This window comes from Balaenoptera acutorostrata, chromosome 9 (genome assembly GCF_949987535.1).
Source record: "Balaenoptera acutorostrata chromosome 9, mBalAcu1.1, whole genome shotgun sequence".
Lineage (NCBI taxonomy): Eukaryota > Metazoa > Chordata > Mammalia > Artiodactyla > Balaenopteridae > Balaenoptera > Balaenoptera acutorostrata.
In genome coordinates, this window is record NC_080072.1 from 53912182 (window position 1) to 53934026 (window position 21845).

Consider the following 21845-nt stretch of genomic DNA (forward strand, 5'->3'; position numbering starts at 1 on the left):
CCCTATACCCCTCCTTCATAGTTTTATCCCAGTTTATACTTGGATTTTCAGTACCTCTTTGCTCACTTTCCCTCCCTGCAAATGTTAACTCCATGAAGGGGACTTGTCGGCCCTTTTTACCACTGTACCCCCAGACCTGCCACAGTACCTGGCCTGTGTAGAAACTCAACAGACAGTGACTTAATAAATGGATAAGTGAGTCCTACTACAAAAAAAAAAAAAGCTAGAGGAGAGAAAGGAACATTGGGGATGGAAGGCTGGAGTGCTTGGAGACGCCTCCTGTGTTTCAGGACCTGGACCCTGGGGAAGCTGTGTGTGCTTCAGGTCTTGGGTGCTAGACAAACTGCAGGAGCTTGTGGAGTCAGTGCAAACCAGGAACAAAACCCTCTTTTTCTGCAGTATCTCTCCTTTGCCCTCTGTTGGCATAGCTTAACATCTTGCTGGCTGGCAAAGGAAAACTATTTAAAGGCCTCATCCAGTTTTGCAGAACATGAAATAAAGGGTGAATGAGAGCTAAGAGACAATAAGTTGCTAACTCACACAAAAAGTTAAAAAGAAAATAAATGATTAAAACTTCTATAATAGATGAAGATAATTACTAAGAATCAGAAGAGCCAACAAGTTGGATTCTTGCTGAAATAGTTGAAGCAATAAAACTTTTATATTGTTTCTGAGTTCAATCATTCTGTGAAACAAAAATCTCAAAATGGACATCTTAATGGGCAATTAGAGGGGTTTTCAAGTAGCACTGACAGCATGATTTTTGCCTTTGACATCAACTTCAGAACCTAAACCCTACATAAAATGCAACTCCACTGAAAGTGGAAGAGCCAAGATTTGAGTTACTCTGATACTCCTTTTTCTGTTATGTCTGTGATATGCTATACTGCTTCTCAGGAAATGAGCTAGTATTAATAAATATGATAGAATCCCCCTAGAAGTCATCTACCAAAATTGTGGTACATTCAGTTACTGACTAGATAATCTTTCATAGCATCCTTTTATTTTACTCATTATTTCTGTTATGAACCAAAAATTTTAGCCTTAAATTTAACTCCAAAGGAATATTAAACTATTATTTGTTTTCGCTTATAAAATTGCGTGGCTTTATCTCCCATTTAGATTGTCTGCAGATGCTAACACTACCCTATTCACATCTGTAATTGTTGTATGAGATTTTTAAGATTAATTCCTTCATAAATAATTAATAGCATTTACCTTTGCCATTCTGAATACTGTGGAGACCATATCTGAATGGCTGTGTCCCTACATTCACAACTGCTGTATTTGGCTAACATTGTGTGAGTGCCTGAGATATGTAGTGACACTCAGCAAGACAAAACTGTCTTTTGAAGTTGACTGACTCACCCACTCACAAAAGAAGACAGTAGAGGCAGTGGTCTCTAGAAACACACCTTACTTACCTATTGCTATAGCATAGAAGGCCCGTATGCAAATAAAAACCAAAGTTCCTGCTTTACTTCTCATTTTCAAAGCTTTGAGGTTTGACTTTGTTAAATAGATCCACTCATAAAGACTGGAACAGAAGCCAATAAAAATTAGCTCTGAACATCTTTCTAGTTTCTCAGAACACTAAATTTGTGTTCATACTTCAAACAACTTTACATAACAAATTGTAAATAATAGTTAACGTTTGAATAGCACTTTACTCTTTTCAAAGTAGTTTTACATTCAGTGTCTCAGTTAATCCTCAGAGCAATCCAGAATAGTAACTGATATTCTTATCTTCATTTTATAGATGTTGAAACTTCATCTGAGAGATTAAGTAGCTAATCCAAGTCCACATAGTAAAAAATAAACTGGGGCTGCAATTCATCTTGTGATGTCAAACTTCACTACATTATAATGCTTAAAATTGTTTTCCTGTTTTACGGATGGGGAAACTGAGGCATAGAGCAGTTAAATGATTTGTCCAGAGTTTCAAGCTTAGGTTTAAAATAAAGGTATATGTTTATGTAATTGTACTAAATGTGTGGAATAGTGAAGGTGTGATGTAAAGGAAAATTAGAACATTTTGGTTCTTAGTCCTTAAACTTCCATTTATCAGAAGAGCTAGCTGTGAGGCTACCCTGCGCGGGGGGTGTTAGGAGGTTTACATAGGTACATTTGCAAGATGGTCCAGTAGACCTTTACAGTCCTAGGACTGTTAGTTACAGATCAAAGGAGAGAGTTAGGAAAGAAAACTGTCTTTACAGTGTTGTCAGAGTACATTCCATGCTCTTTTTCCTTCTTTTTGCAGAGATGTTGGCAATGTGGTTGAAGCCATGTATGGGGACCTTCCTCCTCCAATTATGCTCATTGGACATAGCATGGGTGGTGCTATTGCAGTCCACACAGCATCATCCAACCTGGTGCCAAGCCTCTTGGGTCTGTGCATGATCGATGTTGTGGAAGGTAAGTTTTTTTAGTGCTGAGCAAATCAAAATCTTTGACTTACCAAAGACATCCATGGTAGATTATTGTTATCTTGTTTTTATTTATTATTGACTTCTCTCATCTCGAAGTATGTTCCTCTGTCTTTTATATCTTTTTTTTAATGTTATTTTGTGGCAGAGGCATTCCCAGTATTTTTTTATTGGGATACAATTGACATATAACTTTGCATTAGTTTCAGATGTACAAAATAATGATTTGATATATGTACATATTGTGAAATGATCACCACAATATGTCTAGTTAACATCTATCACCACACGTACTTACATATTTTTTTTCTTGTGATGAGAACTTTTAAGATCTATTCTCTTAGCAACTTTCAAATATGCAGTACAGTATTAACTATAGTCACCATGCTGTATGTTACATCCCTAGGACTTATTTTATAACTGGAAGTTCGTACTTTTCACACCTTCACCCATTTTGCCCACACCCCACATTATGTAATAATTTTACATGTCATCAAAAACTCTTCATAAACATCTTTTATGGCTGCATAATATTTCAGTTGTATGTATGCCCCATAATTTTATTTAACATCTAAAAAGAAACTGCCATGTCTTCTATGACCCAGCATCAGAAGTCACACTATTGCTCATATAAGGCAGCCAGCCCTATTCAGTGTGGAGAGACTGTTGAATACCAGGAGGCAAAAACCATTGAAGGCTGTCTTGGAAGCTGGCTATCACATCAGTCTTCTGAATTTTCTTAAACTGCTTCTTTTTTCCCCCCCAAGTGCCACTTAATTCTGCTGTCATTGAGGGGAGATGTATACAGTTGACTCATTAAGTATAAATGCTCAGAATATCTTAAGTGCTGTGGTTAAATTTTTTTGTTTAACATCTAGGTACAGCCATGGATGCACTTAATAGCATGCAGAATTTCTTACGTGGTCGTCCTAAAACCTTCAAGTCTCTGGAGAATGCCGTTGAATGGAGGTAACCCACAAATCTATATTGTCTATATTTTAAATGTTAGATTGTAGCTTTCCTTTTTCATCAGCTCAAGCACCAAGTTGAAAGGAATATTTTAGTTCCCATGCCTTAGCTTTATTGTAGTATCATGTATGGAAACATTTACATAAGGAGCAGATTTTTAAAAATATATTTTAAATGTTTCAGACTTGGCTCAGTTCTCTAAAACCCATCCTTTTTCCAATACACTATAGTACCTCCTAGAATCTTAATAATTATGGATCATCTGCTGTCTAGCTGTTCCCATCTCTAAGGTGGGAGTTTGGACTAAATGAGATTCTAAGGCCTTTTCCATCTCTGATGCTCCATGGTTCTAGATTCACTTTCTGTGTTCCAGAGAAGATGGAGAAACAGATGGTTGTGGGTTCCCTTTTCAGTTTTTATTTGGTTTTTGCATAAATAAAAACCCTTTGGCTAAATGGTTCTCATAAAAATTACTGACAGAATTGGCTATGGCTTCCACTTAAGTAAAGGCTGTTCAGTCATTAATTATACGCTAATTCAATCAATTATTTGAATATTTATTAAATGTGTTTATATTTATTGAACACTTTGTGCTAAAGGGTAATGATTCAAAGATGAGTAAAGCACTGTCCCTCCCCCAAGGATATCAGTCTTGGGATAAAATATCTTCAGTGTCCTGTCTTCCTACCTGTCCCTCAAAATCCATTTCTAGTCCCCTCTCCAGAACCCTTCCTATAACTCCTACAAACCACCCAGGTCCCTCCTTCAGCAAAATTGCTAAAGACCTTTAAGTCTGTATTATATTGTACTGTTTACCCCTTAAGTCTTCTAATCCTCCTTTAAGGGATATGCTTATATTGTTAATTTTCATTTCTGTCTTAATGCCCTTCCTGCATCATAAGGTCAGAAGCTATTCTCTATTTCTTTTGTACTTTCATATAGCATATAGCATATAGCATACTGCTGGCTGCTTTAGCAGGCAGAACGTATCTATTTACTGAGTCAGAGATATCAAGTGGAAATTAAGGACCTGGTAAATATATCCTAGGGATTCCTCCTAGGACAGAGGATCTCATGCCAAATATGGCTTGCCAGAATGATATTTGTGTTTGATATGGTTGCTTTTGCCTCCCCTGTTCACTACTGTGATGCAAGATGTACTCTTGGAAGCACCAAAAATCTCTCCATCTTGAGCAGCCACACTGAGAATGCGGCTGCTGCCAGCTCAACATGAACCTTGGGCACTCTGCCTGCTTCCCCAGTAACAACTAGTGAGAAAATTATTCCAAATAACTTAAAATTTATTCAGTAAACATTTTTTTTTTTAGTACCTAAGATGTGTCAGTGCCTGATCTAAGAACTGGGGATGAATCAGGCTTAGTTCCTATCATCAAAAAACTGGGAACATACATACAAGTAAATGCATAAACACAATACAATGAAGAAGGTACAGAAGACAGGCACCCAAACCAGCCCAGGGGTCATGATGAACCTTTTGTTAAGGGGAGATAGAGTCTTGATTCTAGTGCCAGATGTAGGGTAGAATAGGCATTCCATTTGTTGTATGTTAAAATGTTCTGGGTTCTATGAGAGCCACTGATTTCTAGATACTTTCTGAGCCTAACAATCAGAAAGAATACAGTGAAGTTTTTGGTAATTTTGTTTTGTGTCTGCTGGATATCTGAATCAAGTATATGACTCATGGCCATTTTGGTTTTTCTAGATAATTTTCTTTTGAAAAAAAAAAAGGTGTTGAAATACAAGACCAATCTATTTAAATTCAGTAAAGATTTAAAGCAAAGTGAATTTCTGCTTTTGCCCTCTTGGTCATCCAAATGAGAGGCAGTAGGGTGTAGTCATTAAGAGCCAGGGCTTTGAAATTTGAAAAAGAATAGATACAGGTGTATGTATAGCTGAATCACTTTGCTGTACACCTGAAACTAACACAACATTGTTAATCAACTATACCCCAAATTAAAATAAAAAGTTAAAAAAAAAAAAAAAGAGCCTGGGCTTTGAGGTCAGATATGGATTTCATCTTGGTTCCACCACCTGGCTGTTCTGAGGAAAACAGAATAGGGGAAGGAGTGGGGAGTAGGGGTGATGACAAAAGTGAGAAATTGGTTAGGAAATAATCATAGTTGTAGAAAAGAGTAACGATGGTAATCATAGACTATGATGGCAACAGAGGAAGTTATGTGGTCATATTTGGAATGTATTTTGAAGGTAGAGCTGACAGAACTACCTTATGGATAGTGTGTTGGGAGAGGGGGTTGGGGGAGATGGCAGTATTCAAGGATGACTTCTAGGTTTTTAGCCTAACCAATTGGTGAATGGTAGAGACAAAGAACAGCAGATTTGAGAGCAGGCAAGGGGCAGGGTATCAGGATTTTTGTTTGGATAAGCTGAAATGCTTATTATACATCTAAGTGAAAATGTTAAATAGGCACTTGTATACACTAGTTAGAAGAGGTTGAGCTAGAGATAAATTGGAGAATCATCATCACATAGATAACATTTAAAGCCAAAATATTGAATGCAGTTACCTAGTTGATAGAAAAAGATCCAAGAACTGAGCCTTGGGTTGCTCTACAATATTGAGAGCTTGGGAAGGAAAGGAAGATCCAACAAAAGAAACTGAAAAGACACAGTTGGTGAGATAGAAGGAAAGCAAGAGAGCAGCATAGCAAGTGTTTATAGAAAGAAGGAGAGGGGATCTAGGTCAAATGCTGCTGAGAGATCAAGTAAGGTAAAGACTAAGAAATGACCATTAGGATTGGCATGATGGAGGTGACCTTGACAAAGGAAATCTCAGAAAGTAGGAGATAAAAACCTGATATAAGTTGGGGATATTGGTTGAGGAAAGGATGGGAGGTGACAAAGTGGAGAAAGCATGTAAGATAACTTTTTTGAGAATTTTTGTTGTATAGGAGAGCAGAGAAATGGGGTAGTATCTAGAAGTGAATATGGGGTTGAAAATGTTTTTAAAAGGCTAGAGAAGGTTTTTATTTTTATTTATTTTTTGATGTGGATCATTTTTTAAAAACATTCATTCATTAAAATTCATTTATTCATTTAGCTAGCTAGCTACCTGTGCCGGGATCTTTAGCTGCGGCATACAAACTCTCAGTTGTGGCATGTGGGACCTAGTTCCCTCACCAGGGATGGAACCCAGGCCCCCTGCATTGGGAGCGCAGTGTTAGCCACTGGACCACCAGGGAAGTCCCCTAGAGGATGTTTTTAAAGGATGTTTTATAGTATTCACTAGAGAAAAAAATTAGAACATAAGAAAGAGACAGGATAAGTAAAGGAAACGAGGTCTTCATAAACAAGAGAGGATGGGAAACCAGTGCCCAACATTGGCCTTGAATAGGAACAGAGATATTTCACCTATTAAACAGTCTTCAAAGGCAGAGTATATGATTATAAATACTAGTGGATTTGTAGATTCAGTTTGTGGTAGAAAAACGACGTAGTAGTTCTGATTGCCTCTGTTTATCATTAAAATAAGAAACAAAGTCATTATCTAAGGGGGGGTACACTAAAATTTTATGTGATTTTTCTTGTTTGTTTTAAGCAAAAAAATGAGATTTGAAGAAATGTGTTCTTGTGGGCCTGCTTCAGGTGGTGTTTTCAGTTCCCCCTGGGACATGTCTTTTTGCTTGGGCCTTAGCCAGCTCTGAGAAGACTAATCTATATTTTTAGAGTCAAAGCTCCTAAGTTCTATCATGGCATGCAAGACCCTCTAGGAGCTAGCCCCTGCATGCCTATCCTTACTCTGTCACACTACTCCTTTACTCTCCTCTGCTCCTCCTTGCACTCTGCCTTCTAAAATCATCCTCCTCCTGACTTTTTCACATCATGGTGTCTTCATTCACAACGTGCCTTCTGCCTGTTTTGCTCTGACCACCAGCTTTTACCTTCCGCTTAACTTATCTTCAGTCCTCAGTTTAGGCAAGACATTTGGGAAGCTTTCTCTAACCTCATTCAGAATAAAGTGGTTCCTTTGAACCTTGCTTTATTATATTAAAATCATTTGTTGTGTTTCTTTCCCCCACTGAATAATGTGCTTCTTGAGCGCAGGCCTGGCACATAGTATCCTACTGGTAAATATTTGCAGAACTGAAGTGATTTTAATGCCTTTACTTAATTTTTACTGCTTGGCTTATAGCCATAATAACCAAGTGGGAAGTAGTGGTAGTCTCCATGGTAAGCTACATTGGTAACCACACCTTTTTAGTAGATCGCACAGAATCTGCAGAATTATTGATTTGACCCTGGTGACATGATAAGATGGATGCTGAATAACCTCCTCTCTCCTGTCTCACTTTTCTCTTCTAGTGTGAAGAGCGGCCAGATTCGAAATCTGGAGTCTGCCCGTGTCTCAATGGTTGGCCAAGTCAAACAGTAGGTCTTATTTTGCCCCCTTGGGCTGGTTAGAGGCTGAAACATGGTGAGGGAATTACAGATTGCTTTTATTGTCATATACCTATTCTACCATCTTGGTGAATGCCTTCATTATTTTAGATAATTTTTATAAGTGAGCTCATTAGGGCCAGCTATATAGATTTTCCTTTTTTCTTTCTTCTTTTTTGAGGAAATCCCAAAGCCAAATAATGTCTTCTATATAATACTGGATTACCTTATTAGCACAACTGTAGGTGTTAAAAGGTGAAGAATACCAGAGAAAGGACGTTAAATTAAGTGTTCACTCCAGTGCTGGCAGCTATGGTTTCATTCTTTTTTTTTAACATCTTTATTGGAGTATAATTGCTTTACAATGGTGTGTTAGTTTCTGCTGTATACCGAAGTGAATCAGCTATATGTATACATATATCCCCATATCTCCTTCCTCTTGCGTCTCCCTCCCACTCTCCCTATCCCACCCCTCTAGGTGGTCACAAAGCACCGAGCTGATCTCCCTGTGCTGTGCGGCTGCTTCCCACTAGCTATCTATTTTACGTTTGGTAGTGTATATATGTCCATGCCACTCTCTCACTTCGTCCCAGCTTACCCTTCCCACTCCCCTTGTCCTCAAGTCCATTCTCTACGTCTACATCTTTATTCCTGTCCTGCCCCTAGGTTCTTCAGAACCATTTTTTTTTTTAAGATTCCATATATATGTGTTAGCATATGGTATTTGTTTTTCTTTTTCTGACTTACTTCACTCTGTATGACAGACTCTAGGTCCATCCACCTCACTACCAATAGTTCAATTTCATTTCTTTTTATGGCTGAGTAATATTCCATTGTATATATGTGCCACATCTTCTTTATCCATTCATCTGTCGATGGACACTTAGGTTGCTTCCATGTCCTGGCTATTGTAAATAGTGCTGCAGTGAACAATGTGTTACATGTCTCTTTTTGAATTATGGTTTTCTCAGGGTATATGCCCAGTAGTGGGATTGCTGGGTCATATGGTAGTTCTATTTTTAGTTTTTTAAGGAATCTCCATACTGTTCTCCGTAGTGGCTGTATCAGTTTACATTCCCACCAACAGTGTAAGAGGGTTCCCTTTTCTCCACACCCTCTCCAGCATTTATTGTTTGTAGATTTTTTGATGATGGCCATTCTGACCGGTGTAAGGTGATAGATACCTCATTGTAGTTTTGTTTTGTTCTGTTTTGTTTTAATTTATTTACTTTTGACTGCGTTGGGTATTCGTTGCTGTGCACGGGCTTTCTCTAGTTGCTTTGAGTGGGGGCTACTCTTCGTTGCGGTGCGCGGGCCTCTCACTGGGGTGGCTTCTCTTGCTGCGGAGCCCAGGCTCTAGGCACGCGAGCTTCAGTAGTTGTGGCACGTGGGCTCAGTAGTTGTGGCTCGCGGGCTCTAGAGCGCAGGCTCAGTAGTTGTGGCACACGGGCTTAGTTGCTCCGTGGCATGTGGGATCTTCCCAGACCAGGTCTCGAACCCGTATTCCCTGCATTGGCAGGCAGATTCTTAACCACTGTACCACCAGGGAAGCCCTCATTGTAGTTTTGATTTGCATTTCACTAATGATTAGTGATGTTGAGTGTCCTTTCATGTGTTTGTTGGCAATCTGTATATCTTCTTCGGAGAAATGTCTTTTTAGGTCTTCTGCCCATTTTTGGATTGGGTTGTTTTTTTTGATATTGAGCTGCATGAGCTGCTTGTATATTTTGGAGATTAATCCTTTGTCAGTTGCTTCATTTACAAATATTTTCTCCCATTCTGAGGGTTGTCTTTTAGTCTTGTTTTTGGTTTCCTTTGCTGTGCAAAAGCTTTTAAGTCTCATTAAGTCCCATTTGTTTATTTTTGTTTTTATTTCCATTACTCTAGGAGGTGGGTCAAAAAGGACCTTGCTGTGATTTATGTCATAGAGTGTTCAGCCTATGTTTTCCTCTAAGAGTTTGATAGTGTCTGGCCTTACATTTAGGTCTTTAATCCATTTTGAGTTTATTTTTGTGTATGGTGTTAAAAAGTGTTCTAATTTCATTCTTTTACACGTAGCTGTCCCGTTTTCCCAGCACCACTTATTGAAGAGGCTGTCTTTTCTCCATTGTATATTCTTGCCTCCTTTATCAAAGATGATGTGACCATATCTGTGTGGGTTTATCTTTGGGCTTTCTATCCTGTTCCATTGATCTATATTTCTGTTTTTTTGTGCCAGTATATGGTTTTATTCTGATAAGAGTCTCCTTCTAAGCCAAACCTGGTTGTGAGGAAATTATATTATAAAAGCTTTGGCATAGCCTGAGTGAAAGCCAGATTTTAAGGGTGAGCTAAGATTATTTAGCCCAATTGATCCTCCTGGATAGGGTTACATCAGTCCTGGGTATTGCTATATAGTCACAAAATAAACTTTAGGTGAATTGGGAAAATGTTGCCCACCAGGACAAACAGCACAAGAGTTGATGAAAATGATAATGGCATTATTGAATGCCTGCTATTTGCCAGGCACTGTGCAAGGTATTTTATATACACTATGTAAAATTTAAAACCTTGTGTAATGGAAATCTTTCAAACGTACACAAGTAGAATAATATAATGAACCCCAATGTACCCATTGCCCATCTTCAACAGTTATGAACTCACGGACAGTCTTGTTTCATTTGTGCCCCTATTTATTTCCCCTAAGGACAAAATATTTTGAAAGAAATTTCAGATAAACATAATTTTCTCTGTAAGATTTTGGTATGCTCTAAAAGGTAAGGACACTTTAAGCACAGTCACAAGACCGCTGTCACACCTAAAAAAATTAACATTTCCTTAATATCATCAAAGGTCTTTAGTATTCACTTACCTGATTATCTCATAAATTTTTTTAGTTCAAACCAGAATTATAATAAGGTAAATACATAGCAATTGATTGATAAATCTCTTAAGTATCTTTTAATCTATAGGTTCCACTTCTCACTCTCTCTTTTTTTTTTTTTCCTGGCAATTTATTTGTTGAGGAAATCTACTTGTTTGCCCTGTAGAACTTCCCACAATCTGGATTTGCTGATTGATTCCTCAAGGTGTAATTTAACATGTTCCTTTATTCCCTGTATTTTCTGTAAATTGTTAGATCAGAGGTTTGATCAATCTTAGGTTTGTTTGTTGTTATTTTGGTTTTTTTATTTGTTTGCAAGTATAGGTGATATTGTATACTGCCATCAGGAGGCACATAATGGTCTGGTTGTCTCTTTTATTTTTTTAATGTTAGTAGCCATTGATGATCACTACCTAGATTCATTCATTCATTCATTTGCACTATCTCATTTAATCCTTACCATACCTCTTCAAGGTAACTATTGTTTTATAGGGGAGGAAATGGAAGTTCAGAAAGGTAAAGTGACTTTCCCGGGATCACATAGCTAATGAATGATAGAGCTCATATTCAAATTCCCGTGTTTTTGACTTCAAGGCCTATATTACGGATTTTATATCCATAATATATAAAAAGGGAAAGGGAAATTTGAGTAGTAATATCTGGCAGGCACAATGCAGAGGTTTTAAATAAGCTGTGAGGCTGCTCACTTTTCAATGCTTAAATATTTTGAGATCTGACTTGTCTAAGCAGTGGTAAAGCATTTTGAAAGGGAGTTAATTTACATGGCTTGTATGCAGGTAGTTCGCTGATTTGTAAATTTTTACTTCAAGTGGTGTTTTCTCTAAATACGTAAACCTATGTATGTAAGAGTCTGTGTGTTTTAATTGTGACGTAGATATCTGCTGGAACCTTCTTGCCCTTCTTGATCTAGGTATAATTCTCTTGGCCCTCCCAATCCACTCCCAAAGCACATGTTGTTTCTTTGATACTTTGACCTAGATGTGAAACTTGACACCCCAAGTTCCTAAGAAAACCCCCACTTAACAAAACACTTGTGAACATACAGGTCACTGAAGGTTTGGTAGAGGAGACAGAGAAGGAGAAGTTATTCTTAAAAATCCACCACTGAAGCTTGACTGACCCTTGAATTTATCCCAGTCTCTTTTTGTCTTGCTTGTTCTCTCTCCTTTCCTCCCTTCTCTCTCCCTTTTCAAGGGCAAAATAACAAATTATCATGCAGAGCAGACCTTGGCCCTAACTGCTGCATAGGCTGTTGAGGTTTTACCTTTAACACTTGTCAATGTATTTTTTTCCGAGTTCTCTTTTTTTTTTTTAATTTATTTTTTTTATTTATTTATTTATTTTTGGCTGTGTTGGGTCTTCGTTTCTGTGCAAGGGCTTTCTCCAGTTGCGGCGAGCGTGGGCCACTCTTCATCGCGGTGCGCGGTCCTCTCACTGTCGCGGCCTCTCCCGTTGTGGAGCACAGGCTCCAGATGCGCAGGCTCAGTAGTTGTGGCTCACAGGCCTAGTGGCTCCGCGGCATGTGGGATCTTCCCGGACCAGGGCTCAAACCCGCGTCCCCTGCATTGGCAGGCAGATTCTTAACCACTGCGCCACCAGGGAAGCCCCGAGTTCTCTTTAAAAGGAATTATGGTACCAGCTATTCCTATAATAATTTTTCTACCTAATTACATAATAGAGATAATATTTTTAGGTGAAAAACAACAATAATTGGTTGCATCAGATGTGCTAATCTCTAAGGTTTATCTGGCCCTGGTTATTGTTTTTTAATTTATTTTTTATTAATTTATTTACTTATTTATTTTTATTTTTGGCTGCATTGGGTCTTCATTGCTGCACACGAGCTTTCTCTAGTTGCATCGAGCAGGGGCTACTCTTCGTTGCGGTGCACAGACTTCTCATTGTTGTGGCTTCTCATTGCAGAGTATGGGCTTCAGTAGTTGCAGCATGCAGGCTCAGCAGTTGTGGCTCACAGACTCTAGAGCGCAGGCTCAGTAGTTGTGGTGCACGGGCCTAGTTGCTCCGTGGCATGTGCGATCTTCCCGGACCAGGGCTCGAGCCCGTGTCCCCTGCATTGGCAGGCAGACTCTCAACCACTGCACCACCAGTGGCCCTGGTTATTGTAATTGCCAGTTTCTGTCAGCTCATTAAAAGTGGGGGCCTTTTACCAATCTGTTTGAGCCTTGTTCTACTACAGGCAGGGTACAGTAGAAAAGCACTATGCTTTAGAGTTAATTGGGCCTGGATCTGCCTCCCAGCCTCATCTACTCATGAGCTAAGTGATCCTGGACAAGTTTTTTAACTCTTCAGAGCTACTTTATAGGATTACTATGAGGATTATATAAGATAACGCCAATAAAACTCTTGTCACCATGCCTCAGGAAACGGTTACTCCCTTCTGTGGGTCAGTAAATATGCTGCAGGAACTGGAAACCAGCCCTTGGAGTATAGTCAAACATTGGTGATGACTTCCACAGTCCTGGTCAACTTTTGTACATTTTAAAATGCACATTTTTCACACCCTCCTTCTCGCAGGAGCACTGTTCAGTTTTAACTAATATTTGATTATAAAAGGCCATAAATATCAGCATCTCTAAGGTAATTTGTGTGTAGAAGAGAGGTGTGTGATAACACTTTTTTTTTTTTAAAAACATAGGTGTGAAGGAATTACAAGTCCAGAAGGCTCAAAATCTATAGTAGAAGGAATCATAGAGGAAGAAGAAGAAGACGAAGAAGGAAGTGAGTCAGTAAACAAAAGGAAAAAGGAAGATGACATGGAGGTGGGTGAAGGCCTGTATTCTTGGAAGGATGGGGTAGGGAATGGTTCAAAAGTGTGTAAGGTGCGAAAGGGAGGTAACATTGTTCTTTTTGTCCATCGTTAGATATTTTAGGAGACAAAGATACCATCGTAATAGATACTTAGATTAACTATAAGATACAAAGCACTGTTGATGGCTCTGACAAATTGGAACATAAAACTTACAGTACTACCCTACCCTCAAGCAGACTGCTTTCTCATCAGGCCCTTTCTCACCTCTGTGCTTCTGTTCCTGTGATTTATCTCATGAGAAGATCCCATTTCGTACCAGTCTACCCTAAACTTATCCAGATCCTGCCCATCTTTCAAGGTGTATCTCCTTGGGGAAGCTTTCTGACCCCGGTTTATATTAGTCCCTCTGCAGTACAGCACTGAGAGTCTGTAGGACACACCTTAGCACTTTCTTTTCTGAAGTTGTGACCAAGTCATAGAACTGATTTTCATAAGCCACATTCAAAATATTATGGTTTTCTGATAGTCATCCCTAGAATGCAGATTCAGTGACCTCTAATAACATAAGAATTGTCTCCCAACAAAAATAATCTATGTATTTTGAGGGCAGGAACTGATGTTCTGTGTGAATTTCCTTCAGCATATAGCTCAGGGTTGTGTGCATAGTGAGTGTTCTGTGAGAACTTGCTGAGCAACTGATTTGAGGACAGCAGTGGGAAGGGGTGCTTTTTCTGGGAAATGATGAGTGAGTGTGAGCCACAGACTTTCTGGGATGGATTATGAACATCTTACTAATGACAGGGAATTAGTAAGATGTTACTACTCTTACTTATGTATACTTGGTGTATACCACATATTCCTTTGCATTTGGAGATGCTAGTGTTAGCAAGGAGGAGAGTGCATTTTTTTTAAACAGTATTTTTAATTTAATGAGGATCTTCTTGTCATCCTTAAGATCAATGAATAATACTTTGTACTTCTTTGGAGTTTACAAAATTATAAATAATGCATGATCAATTTGCCCTGCAACACTCTATGAGGCGAGGGGAGACCTTTTCTCACATGTTAACACTATAGAAACTGAGACTCAGAGATTTGTTCAAGGTAATCAAGTAGTGTTTAGTAGATTTGAGACTGATACAAACTATCAGTTACGTTTTACCTTTTATGTGCTAGGATCTATACTGAATGCTTCACATTAATATCTCTGGTTCTCATTTTGCCTCTGCATTGTAGATATTAGCCCTGTTTTACAACTCAGATGCAGATATTTGCTTATGGTCACATATAAATGTTAGTGCTGAAACACATCTAGATCCTCTGATTTTTAATTCCAACTCATTTTTTCCGTATAATTTTTTATAGGGCCTATTATATGGGGTTTTATGAACTCCAGCAGTTTTGTTAGGAGGACAGACTGAGGCATATCAGTCAGTGAGGAGCATAGCTAAACAGTCTCCACCTGAGGAAGGACACAGAGACACTCCAGTAATCACAACTTCTTGCAACTAGTACATAAGTCCTGGAGATCTGATGCACAGCACAGTAATTATAGGCAACAACACTGTATTATAAACTTCAAAGTTGCTAAGAGACTAGATCTTAATTGTTCCCACCACAAAAAAATGATAATTATGTGACATGTTAGAGGTGTTAGGTAACACTATGGTGGTAATCATATTGCAATTCATAAATGTATCAAATCAACATGTTGTACACCGTAAACTTAAACAATGTTGTATGTCAGTTATATCTCAATAAAGGAAAAATAAATAAATAAAAATTATGGAGAAAATGTTAATAATGCCAATTAAACTTAACAACAACAACACAAAAAACCGGGCACAGCTTCGTAGGGGCATCTCTGTTTAGCACAATACAAAAAAATTGTGTTTCAAATGACCCTGAGGCATACATAAGAGGTCAGTTGCATCCACTCTGCTCTGTAAAAGAAAACAAGCTATACGTTTTTATTGGGGATAGGGAGAATCTAATACAAAATGGTTAAAATACAGAAAAGAAAGGGAAAACATTTAAGCTTTGATCTTTAAAGGAATAAACTTCACTTGTCCAGGAGATATTCCTTTATGCATAAGTCTCTCTCTTTTTCAGACTGCTTTATTGAAAGGTAACTCATCCAAAGTATACCATTCAGTGATTTTTAGTATAGTCACAGTTGTGCAACCATCACAACAATCTAATCTTAGAACATTTTCGTCACTTTTAAAAGAAATGTCATACTCATTTGCAGTCACTTCCCATTTCTCTCCAACCTTTCCAGATCTAGGCAATCACTAATCTACTTTCCATCTCCACAGATTTGCCTAATCTGAGCATTTAATATAAGTGGAATTACGCAATATGTGATCTTCCATGACTGGCTTCTTTCACCTTCGCATAATGTTTTCCAGGTTCATTCTTGCTGTAGCATGTATCAGTACTTCATTCCTATTTATGGCTGAATAATATTCCATTGTATAGATAGACTTTTTTTTCAGATTTATTGAGGTATAATTGCCAATTAAAATTGTAAGATATTTAAAGTGTACAATGTGATGAACAGATGCATTGTGAAAGGATACTCCTCAATGAGTTAACACATCCATCACCTCACAGATTTACCTTTTTTGTGTGTGTTTTTGAGGACATTTAAGTTTACTCTCTTAGCAGATTTCAGTTATACATTACATTATTTTCAACTGTAGTCACTATAATTGTGTTTTATATTAATTAGATCCTCAGACCTTATTCATCTTATAACTGAAAGTTTACACCCTTTTACCAACTTCTATCTATTCTTCTACCTTCCAGCCCCTATCCTGGTAACCACTTTGATAGACCACACTTTTAATCCATTCATCAGTTAATGGACATGTGGGTTATTTTCACTTTTTGTCTATTAGGAATAATGCTGATATAAACATTCGAGTACAAATTTTTGCGTGGGCATAGGTTTTTATTCTCTTGGGTGTATACCTGTGAGTGGAATTGCCGGATGGTAACTCATTTGAGGAACAGCCATTCTGTTTTCCAGAGTGCCTGCATCATTTCATATTCGCAACAGCAGTGTATGAGGGATCCAGTTTTTCTGCATCCTTGCCAGCACTTGTTACTGTCTTTCTTTTTGATTATAGCCATCCTAGTGGGTATGAAGTGGAATCTCATATCTGTGGTTTTGATTTACATTTTTCTAATGACTATTGATGTTGAGCATCTTTTCATGTGCTTATTGGCCATTTCTGTATCTTCTCTGGAGAAATATCTCTTCATATCTTTTGCCCATTTTTAAATAGGGTTATTTGTCTTTTTATTATTGAGTTGCATTTGCAGATGAAATCTAGTATGCATTTGGGAGGGGCTTGTGAGATTATGCTGTCTCTGTGGAGCTGATCTCTTATAAATGACTCATAAATGGGAAGCACTGCATGCAATAGGACAGGCTGAGGTTCCAAGTTGAAATGACAGTTAGTGTTCATTTCAAAGTGTCCTGTGCCTGGAAAATATTAATAGAATGAGAAGAGAATAGAAGAGAATAGAAGAGAATAGAATGAGTTGTTTAGTGAGATCTGGAAGATCCAAGTTTCCTGACTCCCCATCCAGTGATCTTTTTCTTTTTTTTTAAATTGTGGTAAAAAAACACACAACATAAAATTTACCATCTTAACCATTTTAAAGTGTATAGTTCAGTAATATTAAATATATTCACACTGTTGTGCAACCAGTCTCCAGAATTTTCTTATCTTGCAAAACTGAAACTGTACCCATTAAACAACAACTCCCCTTTCCTGCTTCCCCCAACCCCTAATAATCACCATTCTACTTTCTGTTTCTGTGCATTTCACTATACTTTAGATACCTCATATAAGTGGACTCATATAGCATTTGTGATCATTAATGATCAATGCAAATCAAATCAAATGCAAATCAAAACCATAAATATCACTTTGTACCCATTAGGGTGGCAACTGCCAAAAAAACCCCCCAAAATAACAAGTATTGGCAAGGACGTGGAGAAATTGGAACACTTGTGCACTATTGGTGGGATTACAAAATGGTACAATCACTATTAAAAATTGTATGGCAGTTACTCAAAAAATTAAAAATAGAACTACCTTATGATCCAGCAATCTCACTTTTGGGTATATAGCCAAAAGAAATGAAAGCAGGGTCTTGAATAGATATTTGCACACCCATGTTCATAGCAGCTGATCTCTTAATAAGTGCTGTTGGAACATCTTTTCATGTACTTATTGGCTGTTTGTACATCTTCTTTGGAGAAATGTCTGTTCAAGTCCTATGCTCATTTTTAAATGAGGTTATTTGATTTTTTTGTTGTTGAGTTACAGGAATTCTTTATATCCTTTGGATATTAACTCTTTATGAGATACATGACATGCAGATATTTTCTCCCATTCAGTGGTATGCCTTTTCACTCTATTGATTGAGTTCTTTGATGCACAAACGTTTTTAAGTTTGATGTTGTCCATTTATCTATTTTTACTTTTGTTGCCTCTGCTTTTGGTTCCATAACCAAGAAATCATTGCTAAGTCCAATGTCGTGAAAAGTTTCATGACGCTTTCTTCTAGAAGTTTTATAGTTGTAGGTTTTTATATTTAGGTTTTAATCCATTTGAGTTAATTTTTGTATGTGGTCCAACTTCATTCTTTTGCTTGTGGATATCCAGTTTCCCCAGCACCATTTGTTGAAAAGACTGTCCTTCCCCATTGAGTGGTCTCAGCATCCTTATCAAAGATCATTCGACTACATATGTGAGAGTTTATTTCTGGGCTCTCGAAGTTTTTATTCCGTTGCTGTATTTGTCTTTATATCAGTAGTATGCTGTTTTGATTACTGTAACTTTGTACTATATTTTGAAATCAGAGAGCATTAGTCCTCCAATTTTGTTCTTCTTTATTAAAATTGTTTTGGCTATTTGGGGTCCCTTGAGATTCTATATGAATTTTAGGAATAATTTTTCTGTTTTTGCAAAAAATGCCATTGGGATTTTGATATTGTGTTAAATCTGCAGATCATTTGGGTAGTATGAACATCTTAACCATGTGGTGATCTTTAATACAATATATGCTGTCTCATGCTCACTTCTAGATTTTCATATTTTGGTTGATATGTGGTCGTCTATTTATTTCAGTTATAATATTTCAAAATTTTGATGCGGAAAAGTAATAGAGAACCTTTTATTTGTTCAGCTTGTATTTGATGAGTGCATACTCTGTGCCATCTACTTTTATATCGAGATTTAACAGATATTGACATTTTGTCATATTTGTGTCAAATTTCCTTTTTTAAATTACTGTTGCAGGAACATTATATCATTGTCATAAATAAAAATATAAGAAAACATGTTCTACGAACAAATCAACATATTTTCAGTTTTCCCTTCCAGTTCTTTCCCAAAGTATACCATATTTTTCCAGTAGTAATCCTAACTTAGATGACATGTTGTACTCTGCTTCTTTCACTTAATATTATATTGTGAGCATTTTTCATACTACAATGAGTTTTTGTAGTTTTTCTTCTGATGATGTGTTCTTTTTGCCAAATGAGTATAAGAAGCTCAATCTTGGCCTTACCATTTACTAGCTTTGTGATCTTAAGAAAGTTTCCTAGGTTCACTGAAACAAATAGAAGTAAAAAGTAAACTTCTAATTATCTAAACATGGAAATTACAACGATAACCTATGTCACAAGGCTGTTATAAGGATTAAATGTATATTAAAATGTCAGGGACATGGTAAGCTCTTAATATGTGCTAGTTTCCTTCCCTTTCCTTTTCCCAGGGACCTAGTTTTTATCCTGTTCCTCCATGGGTTGCTCTCAGAGACTCAAAACTTGCTCTTATTCCTCCAGACCAAGAAAGACCATCCTTACACTTGGAGAATTGAACTGGCAAAAACAGAAAAATACTGGGATGGCTGGTTCCGAGGCTTATCCAATCTCTTTCTTAGTTGTCCTATTCCTAAATTGCTGCTCCTGGCTGGTAAGTGTGTATGTGTTTTTATTAGTCGGCTTGGGCTGCCATAACAAAATACAATAGACTGCGTGGCTTAAACAACAGATTAATTTTCCCACAGTTCTGGAGGCTGGAAGTCTGAGATAAGGGTTGCAGACTGGTCGAGTTCTGCTAAGAGCTTTCTTACTGACTTGCAAACAACCACCTTTTTACTGTGTTCTTACATGGCAGAGAGAGCGAGAACAAGCTAGCTCTCTGGTGTTTATTCTTATAAGGACACTAATCCTGTCTTATGAGGGCTCTACCCTTATGACTGCATTTAACCTTAATTACTTCCTCATTTAACCTTAATTACTTCCATATCTCCAAATATGGTCACATTGTGAATTAGGCCTTCATCATATAAATTTTGGGGGAACACAGTTGAGTCCCTAGCAGTGTAGGTATATTGTCATCTCAGCATGTCTTTGTTAAAACTATTTACCAAATGGGTAGTGACTTCCAAAGTGAAGTACCATCCTCACTCATTTGTGCCCTTTCTCCTCCCTTTGCCAAATCCCTAAACCTAACTAAGCATAAGCATCCACCTGGGATGGCCGAATTCTGGCCTGGCCTCTGCCTGGTCAAGCCCAAGTCCTTCTCCTTGAGTGGTATAAGGATATTCTGAGTATAATGGAAATTTGAAAAGTAAAACCCTATTTTCAGAAACCAGCTTAAACAAGCAAAGTGGTTACAGGGAACCTCAGCCTAGAAAGCTTCATGTGGTGAGAATATACCCTCAGGGAGTTAGGATTGGCATTAACATGAATTGAGAATGTCATTATGTTTACAACTCTGTAGCAATTTTTACTTCATTATTGAACAGCAAAGCCTATTTCACACAGCTTTTTTCTAGTAAGCTACTTATGGATTCTCTTATTTTGTTCTAGGTGTTGATAGATTGGATAAAGATCTGACTATTGGCCAAATGCAAGGTAAACCGTGAAGAAATTATGTTCCTAGGTCCCCTGAGGGCAGAGGAATGGGCAGAGTCATGTGGAAATTTTCCATCTAAAAATGGGAATTATACTACCACATATGCCTCAGAGTTGTAAGGATTAAAGTGAGGCAATGTCTTTGAAAGAGGCATTATAAACTATAAAGTACTCTGTGTAAATATACAATATTGTGAAAGGAGATATTCTGAATACTGATCAGTATTTTTATTATTGTTAGAATTCTTAGGAAAGTGAAAGGTCCAAGATAACCCAGATACAAGAAGGTTGAACTCTATTTAGAAGACAGCATAATGAGGTGGTAAAAGCAAGGACTCAGAACTGCGTTTGAGTATTGCTTCCTTCCTACTAATTTTTTTGACCTTGGGCAAGTTACTTGACCTGCCTTAGCTTTAGTTTTCTCAATCTATAAAATGAGAAAATTGATGGCAACCTCACAAGGATTGTGAGGTATAATGAGTAGGAAAGTGACATGTTGTGCTTAGGTCCAGGTGTGTTGGCTAGATGACTGTGGAGGTAGTGGAACCAATTTCATGGAAGCTTTTGGCTTTAGAACAGATGAAAGGCCTGGTGAAGGTGAAGTCAATAGGCACTGGCAACTTTGGGATATAGGAAGAAGAGGTGCCAACTCCAAGGCCAAGGTTTCGAGCTTAAGCAGATTCTGTTCTTGACCTTCCTTCTTTTCTACTTACTCTTCCTGGGCAGTGTCATGGCTCCCATTTATACCCTGATAACTCCCAAAGCTAAACATCTGACTCATACCTCTCCATGTATCAAACCTGCTGGACATCTCTACTTGGATGTCTCATGGGCCCCTCAAACTGTTCCTTGAGCTGTCCTCAAGCTCTCCACAGAGAAGGGGGCTGTTTTCCTTGATAATAGTTGTTCAAAGGCCTCTGAATGATTTATCAAACTCTGGCCTTAGACCCTCATAGCATACCCTTCCCTTCCCCCAACTACATAGTGTCCTGAGGCCTTGAGCAGGACCATGGGCTGGGACTATGTAATTTTTTTGGCACTGATGTTGGTAATTCTGTTTTTTTTTTAATTAGTTAATTTTTAAATTTATTTTTGGCTGCGTCAGGTCTTTGTTGCTGCACGTGGGCTTTCTCTAGTTGCGGCAAGCGGAGGCTACTCTTCGTTGTGGTGCATGGGCTTTTCATTTCGTTGGCTTCTCTTGTTGCGGAGCACAGGCTCTAGGCGCATGGGCTTCAGTAGTTGCGGCACGTGGGCTCAGTAGTTGTGGCTCATGGGCTCTAGAGCCCACACGGGCTTAGTTGCTCCGCGGCATGTGGGATCTTCCCGGAGCAGGGCTCAAACCCCAGTCCCCTGCATTGGCAGGTGGATTCTTAACCACTGTGCCACCAGAGAAGTCCTGATGTTGGTTATTCTGAGCTTAGACATTTTTCCTTA

At 38.1% G+C, this 21845-nt stretch overlaps 1 protein-coding gene across 2 annotated transcripts in view; it reads left to right on the forward strand.

The window, feature by feature from the left end:
* PPME1 (protein phosphatase methylesterase 1) overlaps nucleotides 1–21750 on the forward strand; it is a 72482-nt gene extending 50732 nt beyond the window's left edge. Inside the window, exons 6-11 of one of the 2 annotated variants that reach the window (XM_057553922.1) lie at nucleotides 2261–2415; nucleotides 3305–3395; nucleotides 7737–7802; nucleotides 13352–13475; nucleotides 19335–19464; nucleotides 20367–21737. In XM_057553922.1, coding sequence (XP_057409905.1) covers nucleotides 2261–2415; nucleotides 3305–3395; nucleotides 7737–7802; nucleotides 13352–13475; nucleotides 19335–19464; nucleotides 20367–20422 — 622 coding nt within the window. In that variant the 3' untranslated portion in view covers nucleotides 20423–21737. Of the gene's footprint in view, nucleotides 1–2260; nucleotides 2416–3304; nucleotides 3396–7736; nucleotides 7803–13351; nucleotides 13476–19334; nucleotides 19465–20366 lie in introns of both variants that reach the window. The other variant, XM_057553924.1, reaches the window with a different exon arrangement.
* The last annotated feature ends 95 nt before the right edge of the window (nucleotides 21751–21845 follow it).